The following is a 27,566-nucleotide window of genomic DNA, read 5'->3' on the forward strand; positions in this document are numbered from 1 at the left end:
ATATTGCTTATATATACACTCTAAAAAATATGATACAAATGAACTTATTTACAAAACAGAAATAGACTCACAGACACAGAAAACAAACTTATGGTTACCAAAAGGGAAGGGGGGTAGGGATAAATTAGGATTTTGGGATTGAAATATACACGCTACTATATATAAAATAGGTAACCAATAAGGACCTACTGCATAGCACAGGGAACTATACTCAGTATCTTGTAATAACCTATAACGGAAGAGAATATTAAAAAGAATATACATTTGTATATATATGTATAACTGAATGACTTTGCTGTATACCTGAAACTAACACAACATTGTAAATCAATTATATTTCAATAAAAAGTATGTATATATAAATGCAGGGAGCCAGAACCTAGTCTGTGGAGAAATCTTCCATTCAACAGACCAGCAAAATTATAAGTAGAGAGTTTGGTTCTCATAACCCCCAGTCAAAAGTGAAAGTGTTGTCTCTGTCAGGAGTGTATATAATATAAAAAGGCAATTGTAAAAGCATCATGTAATTTTTTTCTTTATCAAAGGAAATAGAACATAACTGAATTTTTCCAGAATGCCTTTGTTTAGAGCTCTCTGTTATTGTAGTTTTACTATAAACAGTATGTTTGATAATAGATCATGCATAGAAGAAACTTGAGAGAAGGATTTCCAAATTTGACAATCCTAAAAATGTGCCCAATATTTCCAAAGACAAGTTGTGAATCTGAACAAGACCTTTCTAAACTAACAGTAATAAAAACACAGATTTTGATCAGCCATGTTAGAGGGAAGACCAACTTCTCCTTCTCTTCCTTTGCTACAGAAAATATTACAAAGTCATTGCCTCGTGAAGAACAGACGGAAGAGTAGGCAGCCGAAGTATGTAGGAAAAAATGTATAATAGAGATGTATTAGGCAGTTAATTAATAAATTTGTTACTATTTTGGATTTCATGATGCTTATGGTATTTGTCACCTTTCTTCTGTTTGTAACATGTTGTGATTTTCCTTCCACACCTAAGTTTGTATAATTTTTTATTATTTTTCTTTTAAAACATCCTCACCCCCAATTATATAACATTCAGGCTCCATGATTAACCCTTGTGAGAAAGAAGTCCGGAGGAAGAGTCACTTCAGGAAGACAAAAGTCCCTGCAGAGAAGAGACTTGCATTGCCTGACAGGCTCCAGCAGAGCCAGAGCCATTGTTTTGAGACTGGGATGGGGCTCTGGAAATGAGGAAGGCTTCCCTCCAGAGCCACACTTGAGTCCTGTTCTAGAGAAAGCCACTGCTGCACTAAGGGTCAAATCATACCCTTCTCACAGTTGCAACCATGGGTGATCATGTTTATTCTTGTAATAATAAAAGCCGCTAATACTTACTGAGTGCTTCTTATGTGCCAAGCAATGGGTTTCTTTTGAACTGAGTTAATCCTCATGATAACCTCATCAAACCATTATTCGTGACCCTCATTCTTAGATGTCACACAATCCCTTTTGATCTCTATTAGTGCTTCCTACTAATCTCATGAATCGCATGAAGTAAGTCAGAAAGAGAAAAACAAATACCGTACACTAACACATATATATATGGAATCTAAAAAAAAAAAAAAAAAAAATGGTTCTGAAGAACCTAGGGGCAGGACAGGAATAAAGATGCAGATGTAGAGAATGGACCTGAGGACACGGGGAGGGGGAAGGGTAAGCTGGGATGAAGTGAGAAAGTGGCATGGACATATATACACTACCAAATGTAAAATAGATAGCGAGTGGGAAGCAGCTGCATAGCACAGGGAGATCAGCTCGGTGCTTTGTGACCACCTAGAGGGGTGGGATAGGGAGGGTGGGAGGGAGACGCAAGAGGGAGGAGAAATGGGGATATATGTACATGTATAGCTGATTCACTTTGTTATATAGCAGAAACTAACACACCATTGTAAAGCAATTATACTCCAATAAAGATGTTAAAATATATATATATATATATATATATATATATATTTTTTTTTAAAGTGGCCCCCACAGTGACTCAGATGTGGCCTCTTGGGGTTTCTGTAAGCATCTGCTTACTATCTGACAGTGGAATAAGCCTCCTTGAGCTCAGAGGCTCTCCAGCTGGACTGCACAATAGAATCACCTAGAAAGCTTTAAAAACATACATATGTAGGCACCAGATCAATTAAATCAGAATCCCTAGGAGTCAGACCTGGGCATGGGTTGCTTTAAAAGCTCCCCAATTGAATCAAAAGTCCAGCCAGGGGGCTTCCCTGGTGGCGCAGTGGTTGAGAATCTGCCTCCCAATGCAGGGGACAGGGGTTAGAGCCCTGGTCTGGGAAGATCCCACATGCCGCGAGCAACTAGGCCCGTGAGCCACAATTACTGAGCCTGCGCGTCTGGAGCCTGTGCTCCGCAACGGGAGAGGCCGCGATAGTGAGAGGCCCACGCATCGCGATGAAGAGTGGCCCCCGCTCGCCGCAACTGGAGAAAGCCCTCGCACAGAAACGAAGACCCAACACAGCCATAAATAAAAAAAAAAAAAAAAAAAAAAAAAGTCCAGCCAGGGACTGACAGCCATCACTTCAGCCAATGGAGAAACTGTAAACCATGAAAACATTGCTATGAAATAATAGAAAAAAACATATATGGTTCTCCGTCCCCCGTTTCTGGCACAGAGCTCCTCAAACTCTTGTAATTTCCTAAGAGCACTAGGAGTATCTTCGGTTCTAATATTTGGTCTTTGACTCTGGTTCCTGACACAGAGCTCCTAAATCCCTTAGAATTTCCTGGAAGACAGGAATGTCTTTTGTTCTAATGAGGTGACTCTTGTTGGGCTCCTGGATGGCTTCAGAATGGGGGCTGGTCACCAGAAAGATCAAGCCATGATTAGAAACTTGGAACTTTCAGCCCCACCCCATCCTCTGGGAAGGGGAGAGGTGCTGGAGACTGAGTTAATGACTGATTATGCCTATGTGATGAAGCTTCCACAAAAATCCCCAAAATACAGGGTTCAAAAAGCTTCTGGGCTGGTGAACATAGCCATGTGCTGGGATAATGGTGCCTGCCAATTCCACAGGGACAGAAGCTCCTGCACTCAGGACCTTCCCAGACCTTGCCCTATGAATCTCTTCATCTGGCTCTTCATCTGTATCCTTTCTCATCTCCTTTATCATGTAATAAACTGATAAATGTGTTTCCCTGAGCTCTGTGAGCTGTTCTAGCAAATGACCAAATCCAAGGAGGGGATCGTGGGAACCTCCAATTTGTAGCCAAGTCAGCCAGAAGTTGTGGGTAAACTGGAGACTTGTGATTGGTGTCTGAAGTGTGGGGGACGTTCTTAACCTGAGCCCTTAACCTGAACTTGTGCTAACTCCAGGCAGTTAGTGTAGGAATTGCTTGGTGTGGAAAACCTACCCATCTGGCATCAGAAGCATTGTGAGTATAAAGCAGAGTGAAAGTAAAGGAAAACAGAGAGTTTTTCCTTAGACAATTGCCTAAACGAAATACATAAAAATGGCCATTCGGGCTTCCCTGGCGGTGCAGTGGTTGAGAATCTGCCTGCCAATGCAAGGGACACGGGTTCGAGCCCTGGTCTGGGAAGATCCCACATGCCGCAGAGCAACTAGGCCCGTGAGCCACAACTACTGAGCCTGCGCGTCTGGAGCCTGTGCTCCGCAACAAGAGAGGCCACGATAGTGAGAGGCCCGTGCACGGCGATGAAGAGTGGCCCCTACTTGCCGCAACTAGAGAACCCTCGCACAGAAACGAAGACACAACACAGCCAAAAACAAACAAATAAATAAATTAAAAAAAAAATGGCCATTAATCACCTTACCACTAGTAAATAAAGGCACTCTTGATGAACTTTTCCCAAGATAAAAAGCGGTAAGAATACAGTACATTAAAAAAAATAATAAAAAGCTAAAAATAGAACTACCATATTATCCAGCAATTCCAATCCTGTGTATATAGCCGAAGAAAATGAAAACGCTCATGTGAAAAGATAATGCACCCCAATGTTCATAGCAGCACTATTTACAATAGCCAAGATTTAGAAGCAACTATCATCAAAAAGAACACAAATAACAAATATTGGAGAAGATGTAGAGAAAAGGGGACCCTCATACACTGCTGGTGGGAATGTAAATTGGTGCAGCCACTGTGGAAAACAATATGGAAGTTTCTCAAAAAAACTAAAAATATAATTACCATATGACCCAGCAATTCCACTCCTGGGTATATATCCGAAAAACAAAACAAAACAAAACAAAACACTAATTCGAAAAGATACATGCACCCTAATGTTCATAGAAACATTATTTACAATTGCCAAGATATGGAAGCAACCTAAATGTCCATCAACAGATGAACGGATAAAGAAGATGTGGTACATATATACAATGGACTACTACTCAGCCATAAAAAAGAATGAAATTCTGCCATTTGCAACAATGTGGATGGACTTAAAGGGCATGATGCTAAGTGAAATAAGTCAGACAGAGAAAGACCAATACTGTATGATATCACTTATATGTAGAATCTAAAAAATACAACAAACTACTGAATATAACAAAAAAGAAGCAGATTCACAGATATAGAGAACAACCAAATGGTTACTAGTGGGGAGAGGGAAGGGGGGAGGGGCAATATAGGGGTGGGGGAGTAACAGGTACAAACTATCAGGTATAAAATAAGCTTCCAGGATATATTGTACAACACAGGAAATATAGCCAATATTTTATAATAACTATAAATGGAATATAACCTTTAAAAATTATGAATCACTATATTATACACCTGTAATTTATATAATATTGTACAGCAACAATACTTCAATAAAAACAACATTTCCCATTTGTATATACTTTAGTATTATAGTTACAGCACACTTTCACAAATATGCCCTGATTTATCCCTTATACTGCTATGAAGCTATACTCTATAATTGAGAAAGCAAAGGCTCTGAGAGAATAAAAGACTTTCTGAACAGTCTTCCCTGAGAAAATTAGTTACTCTCCTGTTTTTCCCTTGAAAACTCAATTTGTTTTCTTGACTCTTCCCCAGGAGGCTGTGAGCTCCTGAGGATGGGCTGGTATTTTGTACGTGTCCCATTAAACCAACCCTGCTTGGTTGGTGTCTGAAGTGTGGAGGCAGTCCGTAACCTGAGCCCTTAACCTGAACTTGTGCTAACTCCAGGCAGTTAAGTGTCAGAATTGCTTGGTGTGGAAAACCTACCCATCTGGCAGGTAAAAGGTCTGGGAGCAGGTAAAGCTGCCCAGGAGATGCTAAGTCTCATCTGGGACTCCTTCAGTTCACCCAGGTCCAGTGCAGCTGCCGTTTACTTTCAGCTTCCCTTTGGTCTCCAGGCCCTTCAGCCCGGCTCTGCAGACAGCTAACTGGTCAACCTGGCCTCTTCGGTCAGTGAACTAGTTTAGACCTGCCGTCCTGACTTTCCCCTCCACAAATGCTTTCCAGACCCACCTGCGGGGATTAACTGCTGGCTGCAGACAGGCTGTGTGGGTCATAGGCACCTGCCCTCTGGGCACCCTGGCTTGGCTGACCAGCGCAGCTTGGCCCGAGACAAACCACGGACAAGCATGAGGTGTAATTAGCCTCTGAGTCCCAAGTGCCTACCAAGGGCCAGGCACACAACTGTTATTCAGTAAGTGTCTGATGAATCGAGTTGAGGTTGAAGCAGGAAGAAAATGTTTTCCAGGCCTGGTGTCCGATAATTCAGTGTTCTCTCCAACACACTTGTAACACAAAGGGAGGTTCCTAAAAAAGCCCCCCTGAGGTGGGGCTAGCCCACCCTGCTCGCTCGATTTAGAATCTTGATTTTTATGTAACTTGATGAAACATAAGGGAGGACAAATAGGAGATAAAAAGAAAGGGGGAGACAGAGGTAAGAAGCCAGGACCCCCAAACTCATTCGTAATCAGCAACAAATAAGACAGACTAATCTGGACTAAGGAATTACCCCCAAACACCAAGCTGTTGGAGAACTGACTCTAAAACCAAGGTTTAAAAAAAAAAAAAAAAATGGACCAACTAACCATGATAGTTACTGCTTGAATCTCCCATCTGGGAGATTTTTTTTCCAGAAGTCTTTCAGATTCACAATTCGTCATGGGAAACACTGTGTAGACTTTCCAGATTGTTGTCAAATTTGAGAAGACTTCTCTCAAGTTTCTTTTATATATGATCTATTACAGACATAGTTGCCGTTTACAGTAAAACCATGGGTATGAGCCCTTCAGACACAAGAATTCTGAAAAAAAAAAACCAAACAACCCTTTCTGCAAGCCACTTGAAAAGTCTTCATCCCATCTGCCCGTGGGCAGAAGAAGAAGGAATGGGGATTCTGGAAGAACTCTGCCCCTCTGTAAAATCAACTCAGGGCTCCTGGGTGCGTTTTCCAAGAAGCTGTCCCTTCAATGTAAGTCTGGACATTCCATGAGGAGGGCTTGGGGGGAAGGGTGGTTACACGGTCCTGGGTTGTTTAGCCATTATGGTTCATTAAAGAATTCTACAACGCCAAATTATGCCTAAAAATACAAAGGCCAGCTGTGCGTGCTTGCTTTCAAGCAGTCTGGGAAGCAAAGAGAGAGGACCCAAGCCACTCAAGTTAAATCAGCGAAATCAACTGCGTTATAAGAAAGCATCAATGGAGGAAGAACTAGTGACACCTTCCTTCAAGAACCAGGGAGGGGCAGAGCTACCCCTTTGCTCATCTGCCTTCAACCCCCCCCCTCAGTAAGTCTGGCTCCTTCTCCTCAGGTTCGGCTGGGCTGTCAGGACTGAAACGCCCGTGGCCGGCAGGGCCCTGGCTTCATGCCACCAGTCTGGATGGGAAAGCAGACTCTCTTGTCTCTCTCTTTTTAAGAGCTCTGCATCCCCAGCCAACTGACTCAGAAGGGCCACCCTCCTGCAGAAAACTTTCCCGCTTTCTCACATTCTGTGTGGGGATGTCTGACTAGGGGAGCCACCAAAGGGGAGGGAGGTGAGGATGGGCAGGATGGGGACCCGATATTGCTGTTCAGCGCTCTTCCCTCCTCACCTCGTGTACCGCGCAGCCAACGTCCCTTATCAGCTTGTTGCCACCTCTATACCACACACACACACACACACACACACAAACACACACACACACACACACAAACACACACACACACACACACACACACACACACACACACACTCTCTCTCCCTTTGAGAAAACAGCATCTCTTGTGAGAGGGGCATGAATTTGTGGAAAGGGCATTCTCATCTTTTACTTGGGTGTAAATCACAGGGCTCTGTCAGTTACCAGCTGGGTAACTCTGAACAACTTACATCCCTCTCTGAGTTTCAATAACCTCATCTCCAAAAGGTGCCCTAAATGCCTATTTTATCAGGTTGTTTGGAAAACTGAGTTAGATCCTGCTTACGACACACCTCTCCCCGCGCCTGGCACCTAGGAGATGCCAGCTGAAGCGAACCCCTCCCTTTATTTATTGGACATAATACACAAGTGACAGCAGTTGACACCCCTTCCCCACCATCCCCTATGGGTTTCTCATGCTGCAAAGAAACAGAAGAGGAGCATCGGGTCCCACCTGGTAGACAGCCCTGGAGATGCACCATGGTTTCAGCATCAGCTGCAGGACCCGCAGGTTCCCCCCTCGGCACGTCCTCAGCACCCGGCAAGTCAGGCCCCATACCAGCCGGTCCCAGCCTCTCAGCAGGTCCTCGGAGCCCTGCGGCCCCGCAGCCATGCCAGCCCAGGCCCCGCCTCTGCCCCTCCGGTCCCAGGACCCACATGCACGCAGGGCTGTGTTCTTTTCCTAACGCCAAGTTCAAATGTCACTGAGATGTCATCGGGCCAGGAAAATGCAATCCAAATAACTCTGTCTCCTCCTGGTCCTTTGTCCTCATCCCCGGCTTCCCTCCCCACCACCCTCATTAATCTTCTGGGACTGTTTTCCTTCAAGGATGAGCAAACGGCTCCTAAATGAAAATGTTTTCTCGCTGCCTCTGGGAAGTCCCCAGGGACTAGGTAAGCCTCCCCCACTGTGGATAGGTACTCGGTGGACCTCGGTGGACCCCCGGCTGACTCTCGGCGCACATCGGAACAGAATTTAAAGAAGAACGTGAACCCGGAGTCATCACTGTGCTCCTGGTTCCGGGATTCCATCCAGGGTGAGAAACAAAGGGGATGGATTTTCAGCCTCTGCGCCAACATTCCCAAGGCATTCCATCTAGTCTCTTAACTCTTTAAAACTTCGAGAACCAGAGTTTCTGCACGGCAAGCCAAAAGGCCAGCTTGGGTTTTTTTTTTTTAAATCAACACTAGGAAAAACTGCTATTTCTGTGGGCAATTTGTAAAAAGCCAGGCATTTACTTTGGAAACCTCCCAAGTTTAGGTTAGGAAGAAAAGGGCAGTAAGAAAACTTATCTATTAGATGTAATATCCACATCTGCGATTTTGGAGGAAAGCAGATAAAGGGGGTAAAGGTAGCCTATCTCCTTTTCCCCATGAAGGGTCATTTTCTATAAATGCTCTTGTGACTTTATCACATATTAGATAAGCCCTGTGGCGACCTTAATCCAAGGAAGGACCTCCAGTTAAACAAGGTACAGCTATTTGAGATGTCAATCAAGTTATTTTGAGTTTTGATTATTTTTGATTATTGTTTTTATTATTATTTTATTATGATTATTTTGATTATTTTAAACCATGTTTCAGAAGGGCATCTGCTTTCTAATTCAATAGCTTATAGATCAAAAGACAAGATGCCCAAGTCAGAAGGGGAGGGAAGAGGTAGGAGAAGATTCCATCATAACACAAGCTGTACAGTTAAGAGAAGGGCGTGTTTAAGTCTCAACATCATTTTCAGTGCGTGGTAGTCACTGAGGCATATTTGCCTTCTGCACATTCTTTATATTGATTGATTGATGGATTATCTTGTCTCTTCAACTCAAACCTTTAACGTCATCAGGAAACTAGTAGAACATAACTCACAGAACTCATAACTCACTACCTTCTAGAATGTCCTGACATCAGACATAACAGTTTGAATTCGGCCCTACCACTTACTGCGTGAGGTCAGACAAATTAAATTCACTGACTTAGTAGTTCTTTATCCATAGTGATGGAAATCACACCAACCTCACAGGGCTGTTGTGAGGATTAAGTCAGGGGATATTCTTTTTTTCTTTTTTTAAAGATTTTTTTGATGTGGACCATTTTTAAAGTCTCTATTGAATTTGTTACAATATCGCTTCTGTTTTATGTTTTGGTTTTTTTGGCCGCGACGCATGTGGGATCTTAGCTCCCTGACCAGAGGTCGAACCCACACCCCCTCCATTGGAAGGCAAAGTCTCAACCACTGGACCGCCAGGGAAGTCCCTATCAGGGGATATTCTTAACATGGATAACGCAGGGTGTGGCATGTACGCTAGTTTAATTTTTTGGAGCGTCTCCCATGATCAGGTAATTCTAGGATATTATCTATCACTGATAGTATAAAACTCTTGAGATCATTTCCAAATTTGTGTTTCTCTAAGTCACCTTCTTGGAATCCCTTTTTTTCCTTTTGCTGTGGATCAATGTATTCATTCATTTAATGACTATGTGAAGACCATTTTCATTTAAACTCTTCTTGGATGAGTTTTATCATTTTTCCATGAGTCATGGCTCCAGGGTAATACTGCATGATTTCATTCCTGTGTATTATTCCTTTATTTTCACACACCCCGTAATAAAAGGCAGCGGGGGTTACAAAGGAATCTAGTCTTTCTACAAAGGCATCAGCAGAGATAGTTTTACTAAGGAAGAAAGAAAGAAAGAAAAAGAAAGAAAGGAAGGAAGGTAAATTTAAAAAAACCAAATAGTATACGGACAGTGATTGCTCCATTAACATTAGCTAACTGCCGTGGTATTTTCAAGAAAAAACAAAGGCAAGCTGTATCATAGTTAGCTGTTCTCTGTGTCCCCAAGCTCACACTCTCCAACCTCTGGGGATTTTGGCCGTGAACCAGGCTCTTATCCAGAGCATGTAATTATGGAATGGATAGGGATAATTTTAAAGCCACTTTTTAAATCTACGATTAAATAATGTGACTTTAAAAATTAAAAAAAAAAAAGTTAAATATATATTTAGCTTACGGTCTGGGAATCTTTGAAGTCTAAATGTGCCATAATAAGCTTTTTTTTAAAACATGCCTGAATATAAACATATCAATTCCTGAGAAGAGCAAGACCTACTCAAGCTGCCCTGAGGTCTTTACCGCACATGGGGGCAGGGATGCCCTCTGCGGAGACTGGCTCTGGAGCCTGCAGTCTGAGCCTGGTCACGTCAGCAGATGTCTTCGAGCCCGTGGAGGCACAGGTGACAGGGACGGGTCATGCCCAAGTGCAGGTGGACGACGCGCCCCAGTTTCGCTGGCCCCGTCTCTTCAGTCATGCCTGTTTCTGCCCTAGACCTTCGGTCACTAATTCAGACTTTCACAGGGCAGCTTTCCCGATGGCATCTGAGGCTGTGCATGCAAACAGCACCGCTACCATTGACTGTGATGCCCTGTGCTTTTAAAGGGATTTATGATGCTCAAGCAATCAGATACAGATCTGTGTATCTCTGTGTGTCTGTGTGTGCATCTGTGTGTATGTGTGTCTCTGTGTGTGCGCCTTCAGGTCGCAGAGAAGGAAATCAGAGTGACCTGTCCGGGCCATGTGAATATTGCGATGGTGTTGGGACATGATACCAGGGCTCACCAGGCCAACAAATGACCTGGATTTGTCTTACTGACTCCCAACTCCTTTAAATCATTTTCTTTATTCTTTCTTCAAAAATAATAGAAAATTGGGTTTTTCTAGGTGATTCGCCATTTAGACAGTTGATCACTAAACCTAAGGAGTAATGAATCGGTGACCCGCTGGGTATCTAAAGGGAGAGGAGTACCATGAGATGCCCAGGAGACATCGTCAAGATCCATCCTGCATCTCCCCTCCTTTCATGAACCTTTTTGCTTATGTTTGGGGTGAAGAGTGTAAGTCTTGAGTTAGTTGGCAGGATTGGGTCAGTTGCTGCCTGTTTGCCTACCGTTTGCCCTGCGGGGGGAGCATCACAGGGAGAACTGAAGTCCTGGTTCTGTGGTTCCACGTTTGGGAAGGGAATCGAGGGGGCTCTAAATCAGGTGCTAACCCTGGGGAGAGGCAAGCCTGGTGAAGCCAGGATTTCGTGCCCAGGTCAAAGGCAGGAGAGGTGGGTGGGGCCTCATAGGGCATGGCGGGGGTTGGGGGGTGGGGGAGGCTTGGCAGGGCCCTACCTGGGCCCCCCTCTCTCAGCTGCTCCACCCTTGGTCCAGCTCCCTCCATCTCCATGCCTTTGGGTTTTCCACCCCTGCTCCCAGACTTTCCTCACTATTTTTGTAAAGACAGAGGAATTTTTAAAAAAGCAATAAATGCCTTTGCTTGACTCCAGGGATGTTTTCAGACATAATTACTGCTTTGAGAAGAAATTGGAAAAACTCTTAAGTTGGAAGTAATGCGTAGTGTCATTAGGAACAAAATTAGCAAATACACAAAGACAGGAAATGGCACACATGCGGAGAAGTCTATTTACAGCAACCAAAGAAATATGTTCAGAAATGCAATCTAATTAACCCATGTTAATTATTCACTGATTATTTACTGACATCTGTTTTAGAAAATGTCAGCCATAAGATTGACTGGAGAACTCCCATACTCTGTGTCAGGTTAAATTCAGCTACTGGGAGGCATAAATACCATTTTTAAAAGGATTCTCTTAGATGCGTTATGTCAGCAGTCCCCAAACTTTCTGGCACCAGGGACCGGTTTCGTGGAAGACAGTTTTTCCACAGAAGGCAGGAGACGGCTCAGGCGGAAATGCGAGAATGGGGAGCGATGGGGAGAGGCAGATGAAGCTTTGCTCGCTCGCCGGCCGCTCACCTCCTGCTGTGCGGCCCAGCTCCTAACAGGTTGCGGACCAGTAGTGGTCTACGGCCCGGGGGTTGGGGACCCCTGTGTTATGTTATCCTTTGCTGATAGAACCTGAAGAGAAAGGGCAGTTTCTCCAACATCAAGGCCCGGTCCCGTTGAGACCCAATGCCGAGACGTTTCAGCCAGAATTAAGGCCTGCTAAAAGCCACATCTGTTCTTTTGGAAGACCTAAAGAGGATCAACAGGCAACTTATTCCAAAGTGAGCCTGAGAAGGTGCTGGAAAACAAACGAATCCACAACAGTGAGTGGAAAAGCAGGGGTGTGTTCAGAAACACCTGTCAACCATATCTTTAGGTTTTGTAGAAAGCAGATTTCTTTTGGGTTTTGTGTACAGTTAACATTGCTGTGTCACAGACCTTTCCAGCCTTAGCTGCTAATTCACGTTTTAATTCTATATCCCCTCCCCGCCATGACTTCCAACACAGGATCAAACTTGGGTTGAAATCTATTGCACATACAGTTCTTTCCATCCATTGAATGCTTTTGTTATTAAATCTCCATGTGTAATCAAAAAGGCCAGTTTGGGCAGAACTGGAAACTTTATTTTTTAAATGAAGGTGGCCCAGCATTCTTTGTTAGTATTCTTTAAAAAAGAACACATGACTGAGATATAATTTATATCCCATACACTTTACCCATTTAGAGTATACAATTTAATGGATTTTAGTGTATTCACTGGGTTGTACAACCATCACCACGACCTCATTTTATAACATGTTCATCACCCCAATATGAAACCACATACCTATCAGCTACCCGTTTTTCTCCCTCCTTCCCCCAGCCACCCGCAAACACTAATTTACTTTCTGTCTCTATAGATTTGCCTATTCTGGACGTTTTATATAAATGTGATCTCTGTGCCCGGCTTTTCTTACAGAGCATAATGTTTTCAAGGTTCATTCATGTTGTAGCCTGTATCAGCACTTCATGTCTTTCTCTTACTGAATAAAATTCCATCGTGTAGAGATAACCCATTTTGTTTAACCATTCATCCACTGGTGGGCATTTGGGTTGTTTATTCTTTGGGGCTATTATGAATAATGCTGCTATGGACATTCATGTACAAGTTTTTGTGTGGAGGTATATTTTTCATCTCTCTTAGAGAGCTACCTAGAAGTGGCATTGCTGGATCATATGGCATCTCCATGTTTAACCTTTTGAGGAACTGTCAAGCTGTCTTCCCAAGCTGCTGCACCATTTTACATTCCCACCAGCAGTGTATGAGGGTTTTAATTTGTCCATATCCTTGTCAACCTTGTTAATGCCTGTCCTTTTGATTATAACCATCCTAGTGGTTATGAAGTGGTAGCGATCTTACTTTCCTGGTTGGGCTCTAAGATACGGCTTTGGGTAGGGTGGGGCCCAATAGCCAGCAGGCAGTGCTGCCTTTCGAGGGCCGGCCTGCTGTCTTTCCTGACTTAGCCCCAAGCGTGCAGATGGACTTTGGGGAAACAGAGGCAGAAGGCACAGAAGAGCCCAGAATTTCCCCTCCCCCTCCTTCTCCTTCTGCTTCTGACACTGTCACGCCCACCAGCGGGAGCAAAAGTCCAAACGCTTTTGGAAGTTCCCATTTGTCACTTTATAATCCCAGTGCCAGCTCTTTGGGAAAAGGATATTTAGAAATAGCACTTGTCTGGTGAAGTGAGTGGGCGACATGCAAAACCCAAACCCAAACAATCTCTTGAAATCCCGAGGCGTTTCCGAACTGCTCACTAACACACTGAATCCCATATTTGGGTCTGGAAAACATCCCAGCTCTGACAAAGAGTCATCAGTGCGTCATCATGCCTCAACCTGGGATCCCAAATGACCCGCTCGTGTAAATGCTGGGGAGCACGCTCTGATCATTTGGGGGTAGGAGAATAATTTTTAAAAAATGCTTGGCTGTGTACATAAAAATATTTTGGGTCCCTGGGAAAGTAGCAGAGAGGCAGGAGCTGCCCTCTGGCTTAAGCGCTCCAGAGCTGCACGCCAAGAGCTATGTTTAGAAATATTTCCCACAAGTGCTACAAACCATTTTATACAAGGGATCCTAGGGCCATAAAAGTGATGTCATCCTATCAATTACCCTGGTTACAAAAGTCAGTTCTCATATACATGCCAGGCCCCGGTAGAAATAAAATCAGGGCCGCCTGAATCAAATCAGTCCAGACCCTGAAGAGAAATTAAATGCCCCCAGCTCTTCTCTTTCTTAATCTCTTGTTACTTGGTTTCCATGGGACTCAGTGGCCAAGGATGATTTTTGAGCATATATTTTGCAAGCCTGTGTTTATGTGATCATGGCCTTATATGAAAAAAAAATAGATGCCTTGTGTTGTTTCGGGGTTGTAAGCGCTTGGGAGGGCAATGGTCTGGGGCCTGTCGGGAGTGAAGTTGTAAAGTTGGGAGCAGGGCCTGCCCTCCGTTGAGAACCATCTCTTCTTCCTTCTCATGGAGGGAGATTAAGATGAATTAACTGCTCAGAGGAGAGCTGTTGAGAGATAACTTTCCCTCCAAGTGGGAACCAAGAAGATGTTAGAAAACTTGTGTCTAGAAGCTGTGAAAAGGTTTAAGGATAACTCAGTGAGGCAGAAGTTAATGTTTCTCCTCCAGACATAAAGGAAGGCAAGTAGAATTGGTAAGAGGTAAATCAAGATAAGAACACTTACTTTTTCACCTATGGCTTAAATTCCTTTTAACCCTTGCCCCAACTGCAGGCCTGATGTTCTTATGTCTTATGTTGTTCATAACATATTAGAAGGTTTTAAGAAATTTGTTACTCATTTCTCTAAAATTCCTTCTCATGTAGCAAACCTACTTTTTTTTTTTAAATCCTCAGCGTCTTGAGCTTAATAGAAATGTAATGACAAAGAATGAATGAAAATGTGTATTTTATATAAAAGCATAGGCTTGTGGCTTTTCCTGCTGCTCTTGGGTGACATGTCTTCACAAAATCCACCCTGGAGTAGCTTAAGCTCCATAATAGGAGTTTCCATTGTTCTTCTTGCTTTGGTTTCTCAAAGAGCAGGCATGTAGGCTCAGCTCTACATCCCCTTTCTTATTTGGTTGTGAAGACATGACGCGCTATGACAATGACAATGCTGGAGGCTTGATGAATGGGGATGGAATGGCTGTGCTAATGGAGGTGTGGTCAATGACACTTTTGTAGGTCAGATGCAATTTTGGTGAGATAATGACTTTGGGAAGCCATTCTCTACGCTACATTTTCCCCTTGCTTTCTTGGAATGCTTTTCCCAAGGGGAAAAAGAAAGCAGAGAAATACAGAAATACGTCTGCCATCCGAAGAACCCAGCTGGGAGACTATCTCCTGACCATCACTCTGGCCCACCCCAGAGCTCTTTACCCTTAGTACCACCAAGTTCAGAAGTCCCGCAGCTACGCCTGGTTCCAGAGACTATATTCCAACATGGTTGTGTCAACAAATCTGTTTTACTCTAGTCCATCACATTTTCTAGAGTTAATAAAATTCCTCTCATGAAACAATCTCCATAGCAATGACAGAAAACCCCAAAACACATAAAACAAAACAAAAAGCAACCACGAGTTCTTTAGTTGACTTTGTCAAGGGGGACTGAAACAGTCCATGGACTGGATGTTTGTATTACAAATTCAAAGCGAACCAAGAAGCAAATCCTTTGATATATACAAAATTAGGCCTGTTTTAGGATAAGCTTATTAATGTAGTGAGTTACCTAAACTACCACTGAAGAATTTAATACTGTACGTTCTCATTAAGATCTCTTATGGATAAAAATATTTATTTGGAGTGCTGCTTTTCGGAACCATTTAAATTAGCCTGAGGGGGCTTCCCTGGTGGCGCAGTGGTTGAGAATCTGCCTGCCAACGTAGGGGACACGGGTTCGAGCCCTGGTCTGGGAAGATCCCACATGCCGCGGAGCAGCTAGGCCCATGAGCCACAATTACTGAGCCTGTGCGTCTGGAGCCTGTGCTCTGCAACAAGAGAGGCCACGATAGTGAGAGGCCCGCGCACCGCGATGAAGAGTGGCCCCCACTTGCCGCAACTAGAGAAAGCCCTCGCACAGAAACGAAGACCCAACACAGCCATAAATAAATAAATAAATAAAATAAATAAACCCAAAAGTTAAAAAAAAAAAAATTAGCCTGATTATGGGTAGCGTGGTCTGTTCTGCATCCATGGCTGACCAAGGATAATAGAGATAGCTTAGGATTTAGCAACAGAGGTGGAAAACCAAGAACTATATTGGGGTTGGAGATCTAGGCAAATTATGGCTAGGAAATCACGTCAGTGGTCACAGATATCCAGAGTCATCCAGAGTTTAAAGGTCAAGGTAAATCAATGAGTTCAAAGCGGGCAGTCAAAACAGTTGTGAACAATGAATTTAGAGTTCAGGTCAACCAGAAGGCCAGAAACTAGGTGGGCTGAGAGCAAACAGACCAAAAGATATAAGGAAAGACAAGCCAGGGGTTCACTGCTGGATGCAAGGTTGGAGGGAAAGCATAGCTGGCTGGACCCTCCTCCATCTGCCTGTGCCAGGGAATTTCACATCCTTCCCTTTACAGCAGTGGTCAAGCTCCTAGAGGGGCGTAATGAACTGCAGGTAGAAGCAGCTGAGTTGGGACCTGCCAGAATCCAAGTGCACAGACAGGAGGAAGTAAGGCTCCAGCAGGTACCCGTATCAGCCATCTAAAAGTCCTTTTATTTAGATCTCTCCTATGTCTTCCCAATTTCTGACAGAGGCCAAGCGGCCCATATAAGTGAAACATTTACTTAACCCAAGGCTCACTGTGTCTCCTAATTTGCAAGAGGTCCTTTCCCTCAATTGGCAACCCTAAAATTGCACAGGAAGGAGGGCCAGGGAAACAGGAGATGGAAAGAAATGTAATGCCCTTTAATGATGCAAGTGAAAAAATGTAATTATACCCACCCAGGCCATGAAAGCATCTGAAAACCTATAAGGAAAACTAGCTGAGACTTTGTTTGACTTGTTACGAAAGATAAAATGAATTCTTTCCTTTTTTCAAATGAAGTCTCTATGTGGCATAATTTGAGGTAAATTTCTGCCAGAGAGAAAGGAAATTGGATCAGGGGATTGTTTATTTCCCCCTTGATGCCGAAACAAAGGTGATGATTTAAGATTTGGCTGTAAGGAGACACTTAGGAGCTAAGTGCCTTCTGTTTGTGTCTCTTAATAAACCCAGGACGACGCCCTCATTGTACCACAGCTGGGAGCAGGCTTCTTGTTAATTAAGCACGGGTAATGGGCAGGTCTGAGATCTCCTTCCTGAGTTTGGCCACGATTAAGTGGCCTGAGGCACTCTCTCGAGGGAACACTCTACCTTCTCCACCAAAACTCCGGCTGCATTTCAAAATGTGAAAAACAGAGCAGCCTATGTGGCAGGGATTTCATGAAACTGAATGTGTGTTCAGAGCCCAAGCCGGGATGACAGCCCCTCCTCATTTCCTTTGTGAGGCATGGAAGTATTTACCTGTTGGGTTTCCTACCCTCCACCCCTGTGGGTTTCAGATATTGATCTTTTTAAAAAAAAATTGTGGTAAAATATACATAAACATAAAATTTACCATTCTGACCATTTTTAAGTGTACATACAGTTCAACGGTATTAAGTACATTCACATTGTTGTGCAATCATCACCACCATCCATCTTCAGAATGCAAAACTGAAATTCCGTGCCTATCGTACTATTCCCCCCAGCACCTGGCAGCCACGAGTCTACTTTCTGTCTCTCTGGATTTGCCTATTCGAGGTACCTCATGCAAGTGGAATCACACAGTATTTGTTCTTTCGTGACTGGGCTTATTTCATTTAGCATAATATTTTCAAGGTTCATCCATGTTGTAGCCTGTGTTAGAATTTGCTTCCTTTTTAAGGGTGAATAATATTCCATGGTATGTGTATACCACATTTTGTTTATCTTTTCATCTGTTGATGGACACTTGGGTTGCTTCTACCTTGTGGCTTTTGTGAATAATGCTGCTATGACGTGGAAGCAACCTAAATGTCCATTGACAGATGAATGGATAGAGAAGACGTGGTGTGTGTGTGTGTGTGTGTGTGTGTGTGTGTATATATATGTGTATGTATATATATACATATACATATACAATGGAATATTACTCAGCAATAAAAGAGAATGAAATAATGCCATTTGTAGCAACATGGATAGATCTAGAGATTCTCATATTAAGTGAAGTAAGTCAAAGACAAATACCGTATGATATCACTTATATGTGGAACCTAAAAAAAATGATACAAATGAACTTATTTACAAAAGAGAAATTGACATAGAAAACAAATTTATAGTTACCAAAGGGGATAACAGGGGGCCGGGTGAGAGATAAATTAGGACTTTGGGATGAACATATACACACTACTATACATAAAATAGGCAAATAACAAGGACCTATTGTATAGCACAGGGAACTATACTCAATATCTTATAATAATCTATGATGGAAAAGAATCTGAAAAAGAATACATACACGTACATACATATATATACATATATATATACACATATATATAGAGAGAGATATGTGTATATATATATATATATATATGAAACCGAATCACTTTGCGGTACACTTGAAACTATTACAACGTTGTAAATTAACTATACCTCGATAAGAAAATAATGATGCTGCTATGAACATGGGTGTACAAATAGCTGCGTCTCTGTTTTCATTTCTTTTGGGTCTGCAGCCAGAAATGGAATGCTGGATCATCTGATGAGTCTATGTTGAAGTCTGGAAGGAACGGACATACCCTTAGATAGTCATCTTTTTCACCTACTACTTCTGCTCTGTCCTGTTCCTGGGCAGCTCCTGAGACAGCCTGGGACCTTCCCTGCGGGCAGACACACAACTGCTGACCTCTAGGACTTGTTTATGTAAATGGGTTCTGCTCAGGTGGCCCTCAGGTGAACCTATGCTACTTGGCATGCACCTGCCTCAGCAGCCCTGACCTTTACTACATCTGCTTGATTTGCATTCTCATTCCCAGGCTGGAACCAGAGTCCAGCTCTGAAGCCCAGTGCCAGTGGCAGCCGGCGTGGCCCTCACAGTTGCCTCCTCCTGGACCCTCCGCGCGGACCACTCTGCTCATCGTGACCCAAGGGGCCTTAGCCATGAGGTGGGCTAGTTCCTCCACTGAAGGCCAAGGGCAAGAAAAGGAAGTTGGGAATGGGTGGTGCCCTCTGAGCAGATCGCACTGGCCTAGGGTATTTTGGGGGTCAGTGGCTTCAGGCTGATTGAGGCTGTGACCCCATTTAAATTACCCTGAACATAGGTTGGCTTCTGGTGGTGGGTTTGAGCTAGACTCAGCATCAGGATGTGGAAAGATGCAGGAGACGGACTGGGGTCCTTTCTGATCTGAAGTAGGGCCCCCAGCCAGAGCAGGGTGAGCAAGACTGCAGCCCCTCAGGCTCCAGCTTCCGTGGGAAAGCAGATGCAGATCAGGGTCAAGGGCACAAGCCCACTGGTTTGGCTTGGGTTTAGGGGTTAACAGCTCCAACCCGGGGACTTGAGGGTCCCGGGCACCACCTAAGCCACTGGGTACCAGGCTTCAGAGCCGGTAGATGCTTCCTGCTAGCGCTGCTCAGCCTCCTGGAACTTGGCCAGACTTGACCTTGACCTTGTCCATTGTGCTGATTTAGGAAGGGCGTGTTGGCAGCTTTCACATCTGTACCTGGAAGGTCTAGCAAGGTGGGCTCTGACAACCACCAAGTGACTCCAAATGAAACTCCCCCAGCCCCACTGTGGCCACCGATCACAGGGACGCCACCACTGGCTTTGGGCATCTCCCTTGCCTGGAATGTCAAGTCTGCAGGGCCTGCCTGGATCCTGCCCCGTGGACTGCAGCCCCCCTCTCCCCAGGCATCAGCATTTCAGCCAACTTAGCACCCTCCCTTACCTGGTCCCTCCATGGACCACTGGTTGCCAGCCCTGGCTGGCCCATTAGAATCAGCCAGGAAGCTTTTATGAAGTGCATTTACCTGGGCCCCATCCCTAGAGATTCTGACTTTATGAGTCTGGGGGAGGGAGTTGGTATTACTACTCTTAACAAAATATCCCAGTCATTCTAACATACAGCCATGGAAAAGAACCACGGCCACAGACCAACACTGAGTTCCCTGCGTCTTGAAGATGAGTTCCTTTCACTCATAATGTTACCTAAGAGCGCAGGTCAGTGTTCTCACACTTTAGCTTGCATTAAAATATCGGGAGGATGTGTTCAAACACAGACCTCCAGGCTTCACCCCAGAGTTTTTTGACTCAGTAGATCAGGTGTAGGGCCCGGGGATTTGAATTGCTAACGTGTTCCCAGGTGAGACTGAAACTCTGGCTCTGGGATTACACTTTCCGAGAGCCACTGATCGAGGCCCACGACACCCCTTGATTCTTGGATTTAGGGCGATGGGGAGAAGTGGAAGTGAGTCAGTCACGGTTTTTACTGTTTACAATTTCATTCTTGGACATTCTTTTCAGAAGAACTGCTATTTACCTCTGAGTGTCATGGTAGGGGCTAGTAAATGAACTTTTCCCCATTTGGGGAATGGAAAATCAACACTTAGGGACCTTCTACCCAATGATTCCTTGCCCACCACTGTCCCCCCCAACCCCCCGAAAAATAATTCAGTAGTTAAAAGAAATATTTTGTTAAAAGGCATCCAAGTTTTCTTCCCACCACAAGGACCTGCTCGTTGACTTGAAAAGCCTGACTCTTAGTAATGCACATTTATTTCTAAATTAAAACGGTTTCTTAATGATGTGGTATTTCAGGACTTGAGTTCCCTAAAGGCAGGCACGAAGCAGCCAAACCGAGAGCCTGAATCACTTACTCCTTTGTCTCTGTGGCCGGGAGGGCAGAACATTTTAGAGGTTACAATCTGCCCTCAACAAAGGGCGTTTAGACTCTTGTTTTAGAAATAAGTGACTCATCTCTGGGTCATTTTCATGTCTCTATCTCCCCTCTCCCCTCTCCCTTAACCACGAGGAAATTGCAGACGAAACACTCTTCTTTATCTCAATGCACAAAGGACACAAATGGTGCTGATCTCGAGACCTGACTTCCTGTTATTAAGGAGGACATCCTGCAATTTCACGGAGCGAGATTTCCAAACAAAGCAGAAAGTCGAACGATTTCAGAGTTTGCCCCCCACCTACAATTAACTAGGTCACAGCTGTAAAGGAAGAGGGAAAAAACATTAAATCACTCCAAGGCAGGAGCACTTGATATCATCTGTGGCCAAAAAATAAACACTTCATTTTATTTTTTAAAAGGAAGAGCAATACATCTAACAGAAACATGTACATTTGAGATGTGATAGAAAGTGGAAAAAAAAAAATCTGATCGGACAATAGGCCAGGGCTGGTGTCTTAGGCCTAATTATTTTATTTAATATTTGTACAAAACTGAGAGGGAAATGGAAATGATCTCCTTCATATATATGAACCATGATCTGCCTTTAATCTGTGCAGAGGACTTCTTAGGATAACGCATAACCCATAAAGATTCCCATTTGGTCATGCAAGGGTTAAAGACCTTTTAAGACCCAGAATTGTTTCAGGTCTGTTGGACTTCCAAATTTGGCAAATGTAAAATTCTCATAGTGGACTCTCTGACCTTGATTGGACATCAAGGCGGGATGGACCATTTCAGAGTGGATTAGATATTTAAGAACCCACAGTATCCAAGGAGGGAATACTTTTCAGAAAGGAACACCTCAATGTGCTGTGTCCCTTTCTTTCTCTCTTACGACCCCCTGGCACCATGCGGATTTCATTGCTCGTTGAGTGGGCAAGATCGGTGTGAATGTCACTAACCCACTGACCAAAAATAACTCCTTTCTTTCCTGCATCTCAATATGAGCAAATCTATTCCAAGAAGCCCGGCTAAAATATGGTTCCTCATTCACAGATACAGGTAATACACACACTCACACACACACACACCAATTCATGGATGTGCTATGGAGTAAAACCTGTGAGACACCCAGCTGAGGTGTCTACACAAAACCAAGGGCTTCCCTGATGACATAGTTGAGTCTCTTACATGTTACGTTTCAAAGCAATGTTTCACTTAGAAAATGACTCTATTCAGGATGGTTCTTTTGCTGGGATTGATTTCCAGTGTAATCCCATCACCAATAAATGGTATAAGAGAAAAAAAAATGGGTTAGTGACATTCACAGTGATCTTGACCAAACGTTTGTATAAAATAGTCATGGTAAAGATGATAGATTGATAGATGGATAGACAGACATAGAGACAGACACAGACTGATAGAGGACAGATAGATGACATGCGAAACAAAGATAGGCAAAATAATCTATGTTCATGTACATCAGTTAGGACACGAGGTACTGAAAATGTCCTCTGCGGACATGTTAGTGCATCAGCACTATTTGGGAGCCTATTAGAAATGCAGGTTCCCAGACCCTACCCAAGAGCTGCTGAATCAGAATCTGCATTTGACAAGATCCCCAGATGATCCCTTTGTCCACTGATGTTGGAGCAGTGCTGCTTTAGAGCAGAATAGTCTAGAAGAGTGATCTTCTATAACTGGAAATATTTGCTCAAATGAAACTGTGGGTGGAAACACAAATATCTTAGAAGTGGAACTCCTCTGGCTGAGTCAGGGGTGAGTTATCTAAGGCTTCTCGGCCCCCTAGTGGCACCTCCCACCAGCACCAGCAGTTACTTCTACTTCTATGGGGGAAGCAAGGATGCCTAATGTTTGTACCCTAACACCTCCTGTCCCAGAAGGCACAGGCCACCACTTCCTGAACAACATCTAAGCCCCGGCATATTATGGATGCTCAGGCAGTATTAGATCACTGCTAACAAGTGATTCTGAAGCAAGATTATGTGCAGAAGCACAAAAGGACATAGGAAAAATCAAAGAGAGCAGGCAGATAGCATACTTAATATGGGAGAAAGACAAGACAAAGAGAAAAACAAAAGTGGCCCTATAGACAGAGCTGCCAGACAAAATATAGGGCACCCAGCTGAATTTGAATTTCAGATAAACAACATGAGACAGACCTACACTAAAGCACTATTTGTTTGCTGTTTATCTGAAATTCAAATGTAACTAGGCATCTGTATTCTCATTTGCCGAATCTAGCAACCCTCATTCCTTCCTCGAGGACCCTCTTCTCTGAAGCTCAGGCCCTCCTTCCAGATTAGACCCCAATCAGATTCCCTCCGGAGATGTCTCTGCCTGGATTCAAACCCCGGACTCGCCAGTGCTGGCGGCTGTGGGACCCTGGGCGAATGATTTCATCTCTCTCTGTTCTGCCTCCCTCTTCTGTAAAGTGGGGATGCACACGAAAGCCTGCCTCACGGGACTGTTTGGGGGTTAAAGGAGAAAATATCTGTAAAGCACAAAGTAGGAGCTCATTGAATAAATGTACATTGTTGTCTATCAGGTCAAGATCTCGTGGGTTTCAGCAACTTCCTTTCTGTCTGAATTGGCTCCTGGTCATTTTCTTGAAGACCTGAGATCAATCTGCAGAGGGAGGAGAGGGGAGAAAAGGACATGGTGCCTGAAAAACCGCAGAAGGGGATGCTTTCCTCTCCTTTCTGAGGGGCCTGGCCTGGTGCGACCATCTAGCCCCTGCATGTCCGCCCTCTCTCTCCCTGGGGGCCGAGTCGGGGGATGTACTAGGGAAGGAGGGAGGAAAATGTGTCACTTGATATTTGCTCCTTGACCCCGGCTGACCCAGTTAATTCACTGCAGGATGGAAGGAAGTGCACTCAGGAGACCTTCCTCTGCCAGAGCTTCTTGGCCGGATGTCTTAGCCATCAGGGAGCGATATCTTGCTTCCTTGACAGTTAGCTGAGCAATGGGCATTCTGATAGCCTGGCAAGGTGGACAAGCCCCAGGACAGTCACACCTTACATTTCAAGGTCAGAAATTCTCAAAAAGCTGCTGAGTACCGGAGCCAGCATTTGGGATGTGTTACTTCTTCCTCTTGGAGTAAACCTGACCCCTGAAGCCTCATCGCCTCCCAGCTTTTGTTTTTTTCACCTTTGTTCCCATGAACGCCAAGATCAGAGACTAGATTCTGGTAATGAACTGTTCTTCAACATTAAACAAATAAAACAAGAAAGCCAAGGTATCGGGGGTGGGGTGGGGCTCAAGTCCCCCCACCCCCCAAAGAGGAGATATTGGAGCCAGGTTTCACGGTGGATACGGAGCCAGCATCCCTCATGGAAATCAAACAATTCTCCCGAAACTGCGATCTGAATGCTGTGGTTTCCCTGAAACTGTGTTCTGGGCTTTCCTCCTCTGCTTGGCACTGACCCAGCACCTGCAGCAGCAAAGCTTTCCCAGGAAGCTATTGTTATTTGTGCATCTGATCGTTTACAGCGGAGCACGCTGACAGCAAAATTTAGAAAGGAAAAGAAAAAAGAAGCGGAGGGTGAAAAGGACAAGACGGAGGCTTCCAGCATCCCGGTGGGAACTTAAAAGCAGAAACACCTCTCTTTCGGCCCTCAGCACAAGTTAGGACTCTACAGAAGAACCATCCTCAGGCAGAGTTGCAGCCTGTATGGAAGGTGGGCGTCAGACACGGAGATTCAGAATGAGGAGGTGCACCTCTGCTGCGCCCCTGGGGATACTGTCTAGAGTGTATTCTCTGATCTTCCCCAGAGCATTCCTCCAACCGCCACCAAGGAGCTGCGCTAAGTTGCTGAGTCCACACAGCACACAATGGAAGGGCTCTGTTTTTCAGGACCAAACATTCCAAATGAATTCATTTCCTTCTGGGAAAAAGCACTGCCTTGTTCAGAGCACGAAGTTCCCAGGGCTCGGCTTACCTGGCAGCATTTTGGATACACCTGTTGGGATCATTAGCGCTGCCAAGAGAAGGGAAGCAGTACGCTTTGTTCTATTTTTACTCCCAGTTGACTCTCTTCCCACTGTGTTGGTTTCCCTTACAGAATCTAACCCAAACAGAAGAGAAAGTTACAGGACTCCACGCTGCTGGGCAGGGAGCAAAATAGATGCACATAAATATACAGCAGACCCTTTAACAACACAGTTTGAACTGTGTGGGCCCCCTTATATGTGGATTTTTTTCAGTAGTCATACTACAGTACTATACAACCTGTGGATGATGGAATCCACAGATGTGGAATCTTAGATGTGGAGGAATTGTGAATAGAAAGGAACTGCAGATCTGGATGACTAACTGTAAATCACACGTGGATTTTCCACTGTGCCAAGAATTGGCTCCCCTCACCCCTGGATTGTTCAAGAGTCAACTGTATACATGGAATATAAGGGTAAACTAGGAAATTAAGGACAGTGTAAAATAGAAAAAAAGAAAAGGACAAAAATGAGTTAAAAGGATGAGATAATGTGAAAAGGCAGCTGGAACAAGCAAGTTGGGCCCCAACTTTAGCTCTGAGTTTCCTGGCGGCAAAGGTAAAAAGGTAATAGAGAAGAATCATCTATGTCTTATTAGCTCCAAAAGGAATGAACAGGATGGACTTTATAGAAGGAATACTGAAAAACACGAGGAACATTATTTCTGTCATTTTGAAAAAGCTACAGAAGCATTTTTACTGATGTTTCTTCTGTTGGCTTTCTGAGCAAGGTGGTACCTTACCTACTCTCTGCCTGTCCACAGCCCAGGCTGTGCCCAGACATTGCCCTCGGCTCTGTAAGCGGATCAAGAGATTCCTCCAGACTCTTCCTCCTACCTTTGCTCTGAACCTACTTCTTCTCCTCTAATTTCTCTGGTCTCCATCGACCATGTCATTCCAGATTTCTCCAGCTCCATCCAACTCTTTCTCCCTCAGGACCCATTAACCTGTCCATGGGGCTTGTTTTAGGGATTCCTGCCACCAGCAAACTCTCATTCCTTGCCTTGGTTTTATATTCTATAAATCCTGCCCACCACACTCCATGCCCTGCCCAAGTCCTAGCTCTCTTGGCCCGAGTTCAGGCCCAGAATGGGGTGCTGCATGATTAAAGAAAAGGATATCAGCCTTCAATAAGGATGAGTTAAATCTTAACTCAATAAAAGAATCTCAGCAGGCAGCTGAGAACATATGGTCCAGGTATATTGATATTTGATTATTTAACTTCATAAGGATAAAGTAAAAAGGACTGAGGTAATGAATAGCTACCATATCCCTTGATCTGCTTCTCTTGGGTGTCAGATGTCCCTAGGAAGGCTTTGGTTAAGTGCTGGAGGGCAGGCATTTCACAGTGGCCTCCTCCAGCAAGAGGTAGAAATGAAGATATTCTGAGATTAAAACTAAAGAGATACATCTCTGCTGTGGGTCCAAGTGAGAGCTGCCACTCAGAAGGGACAGTTGAGAAGCATGCCTTGTATTGTCCCCCCATTGGAGCACCATTCTACCTTGACATCCTGGTAAGATCAAGAATTCCTGTGGGTAGAGCCAATGCTTTCATCAGAAAAGGAACTGTGAATCCATTCAAGTTCTTGCTCAAGGACTTGGCTGAGACCCCAGAATTCTCCTCCATCGAGCATGAAAGAGATGATTGAAAATGAAAAAAATTTTAGTTCCGTTGTTACCGGCCAACCACCTGGATCATAAAAGAACCTCATTTTGGCTCTTGTGCTATGTCTGGTTTGGGGTAAGACCACACACTGCTGGTCTGTAAATATGAGTTAGTAGCAAAGTAAACCTCGAGGTGATGGAGCAATTGCTTCACTGGATGAAATTGTTCGATATGGTCCACTTTGATACCAGAGAACATTTGCCAAAAGCAAAAGAATGGGCTGACACTTAGATGCCCTATCAGGTCATAATTAGATCGTAGGTTCAGGAGCTTCTTGAGTGCTATTCCTCTTAATAGGTAATAAAACCACGCACTCAACAAACAGGATGCTGTCTTCCTATTTCCTATAGCTGGAGGACATGCATTCAATGCATTTTAAAATTTGCATTTGATCTATCAGAAGAGTTTTTTTTTTAATTCTGATTTAGCAGTAGGATTAGGATGCCAGCTGGAGGGCCTGAGGATCTACTCCAAGATTCATTTTTTGTATCATGATGTCTCCTTTTTATGATATTCAAGACTGGGAAGAGAGAATACATAGATATTTGGGGTGGGATGGTGCTCATTTTATTGTAGAAGTTGAAAACTGGCATCTTGTGGGCCAAATGTAGCCTGTAAACATGCTTTATTTGGCATGCAATGTTTTTCTTTAAGCTTGGATTTGTTGCCAGCATATAAAAATTGAGATATTTCATCTCTTTCTCACACACATATATATATTTTCTTACTTATAAGAAAATTGCACAAAGATTTTCCTTTGAAAAATCAGAAGATCCAGGAACACCAGCCCCAGTTTCCCCGTGGCAAAGCTGAGTAGTAGGTGGTCATTTGCTAAGATACGAGATCTCCAGTTTGCAACGTACAGCTTTCCTTCTTGACCTCCATGTATTTGACCTGCTTGACTCCTGTGGTCATCTGAGTTATAATGCCTGTGTAAGGCCCTATTTTATAGGATGACAAGCATGAATAGAGGCAGCCCAGGATTAAGATGAAGGATGAGGTCCTAAGGGTACCACAGGAGATAGAT

General features: G+C 44.0%; 1 protein-coding gene across 6 annotated transcripts in view; it reads right to left on the bottom strand.

The window, feature by feature from the left end:
- The window catches only part of FRMD4A (FERM domain containing 4A), a 466,908-nt gene that overhangs the window by 290,556 nt on the left and 148,786 nt on the right, over positions 1-27,566 (bottom strand). Inside the window, exon 1 of one of the 6 annotated variants that reach the window (XR_014261318.1) lies at positions 7,590-10,246. The exons of 3 other annotated variants lie outside the window; for them this stretch is intronic. Coding sequence is in view for 2 of the 3 variants with exons in the window: in XM_082452748.1 (XP_082308874.1) it covers positions 7,590-7,748 (159 nt within the window). In the remaining variant the exon portion in view is untranslated. Of the gene's footprint in view, positions 1-7,589; positions 10,247-27,566 lie in introns of those variants that run through there. 2 more of the 6 variants (XM_082452748.1, XM_082452753.1) reach the window with 2 other exon arrangements.

Source organism: Balaenoptera physalus (assembly GCF_965194825.1).
Source record: "Balaenoptera physalus genome assembly, chromosome: 2".
In the NCBI taxonomy this organism is placed as follows: domain Eukaryota; kingdom Metazoa; phylum Chordata; class Mammalia; order Artiodactyla; family Balaenopteridae; genus Balaenoptera; species Balaenoptera physalus.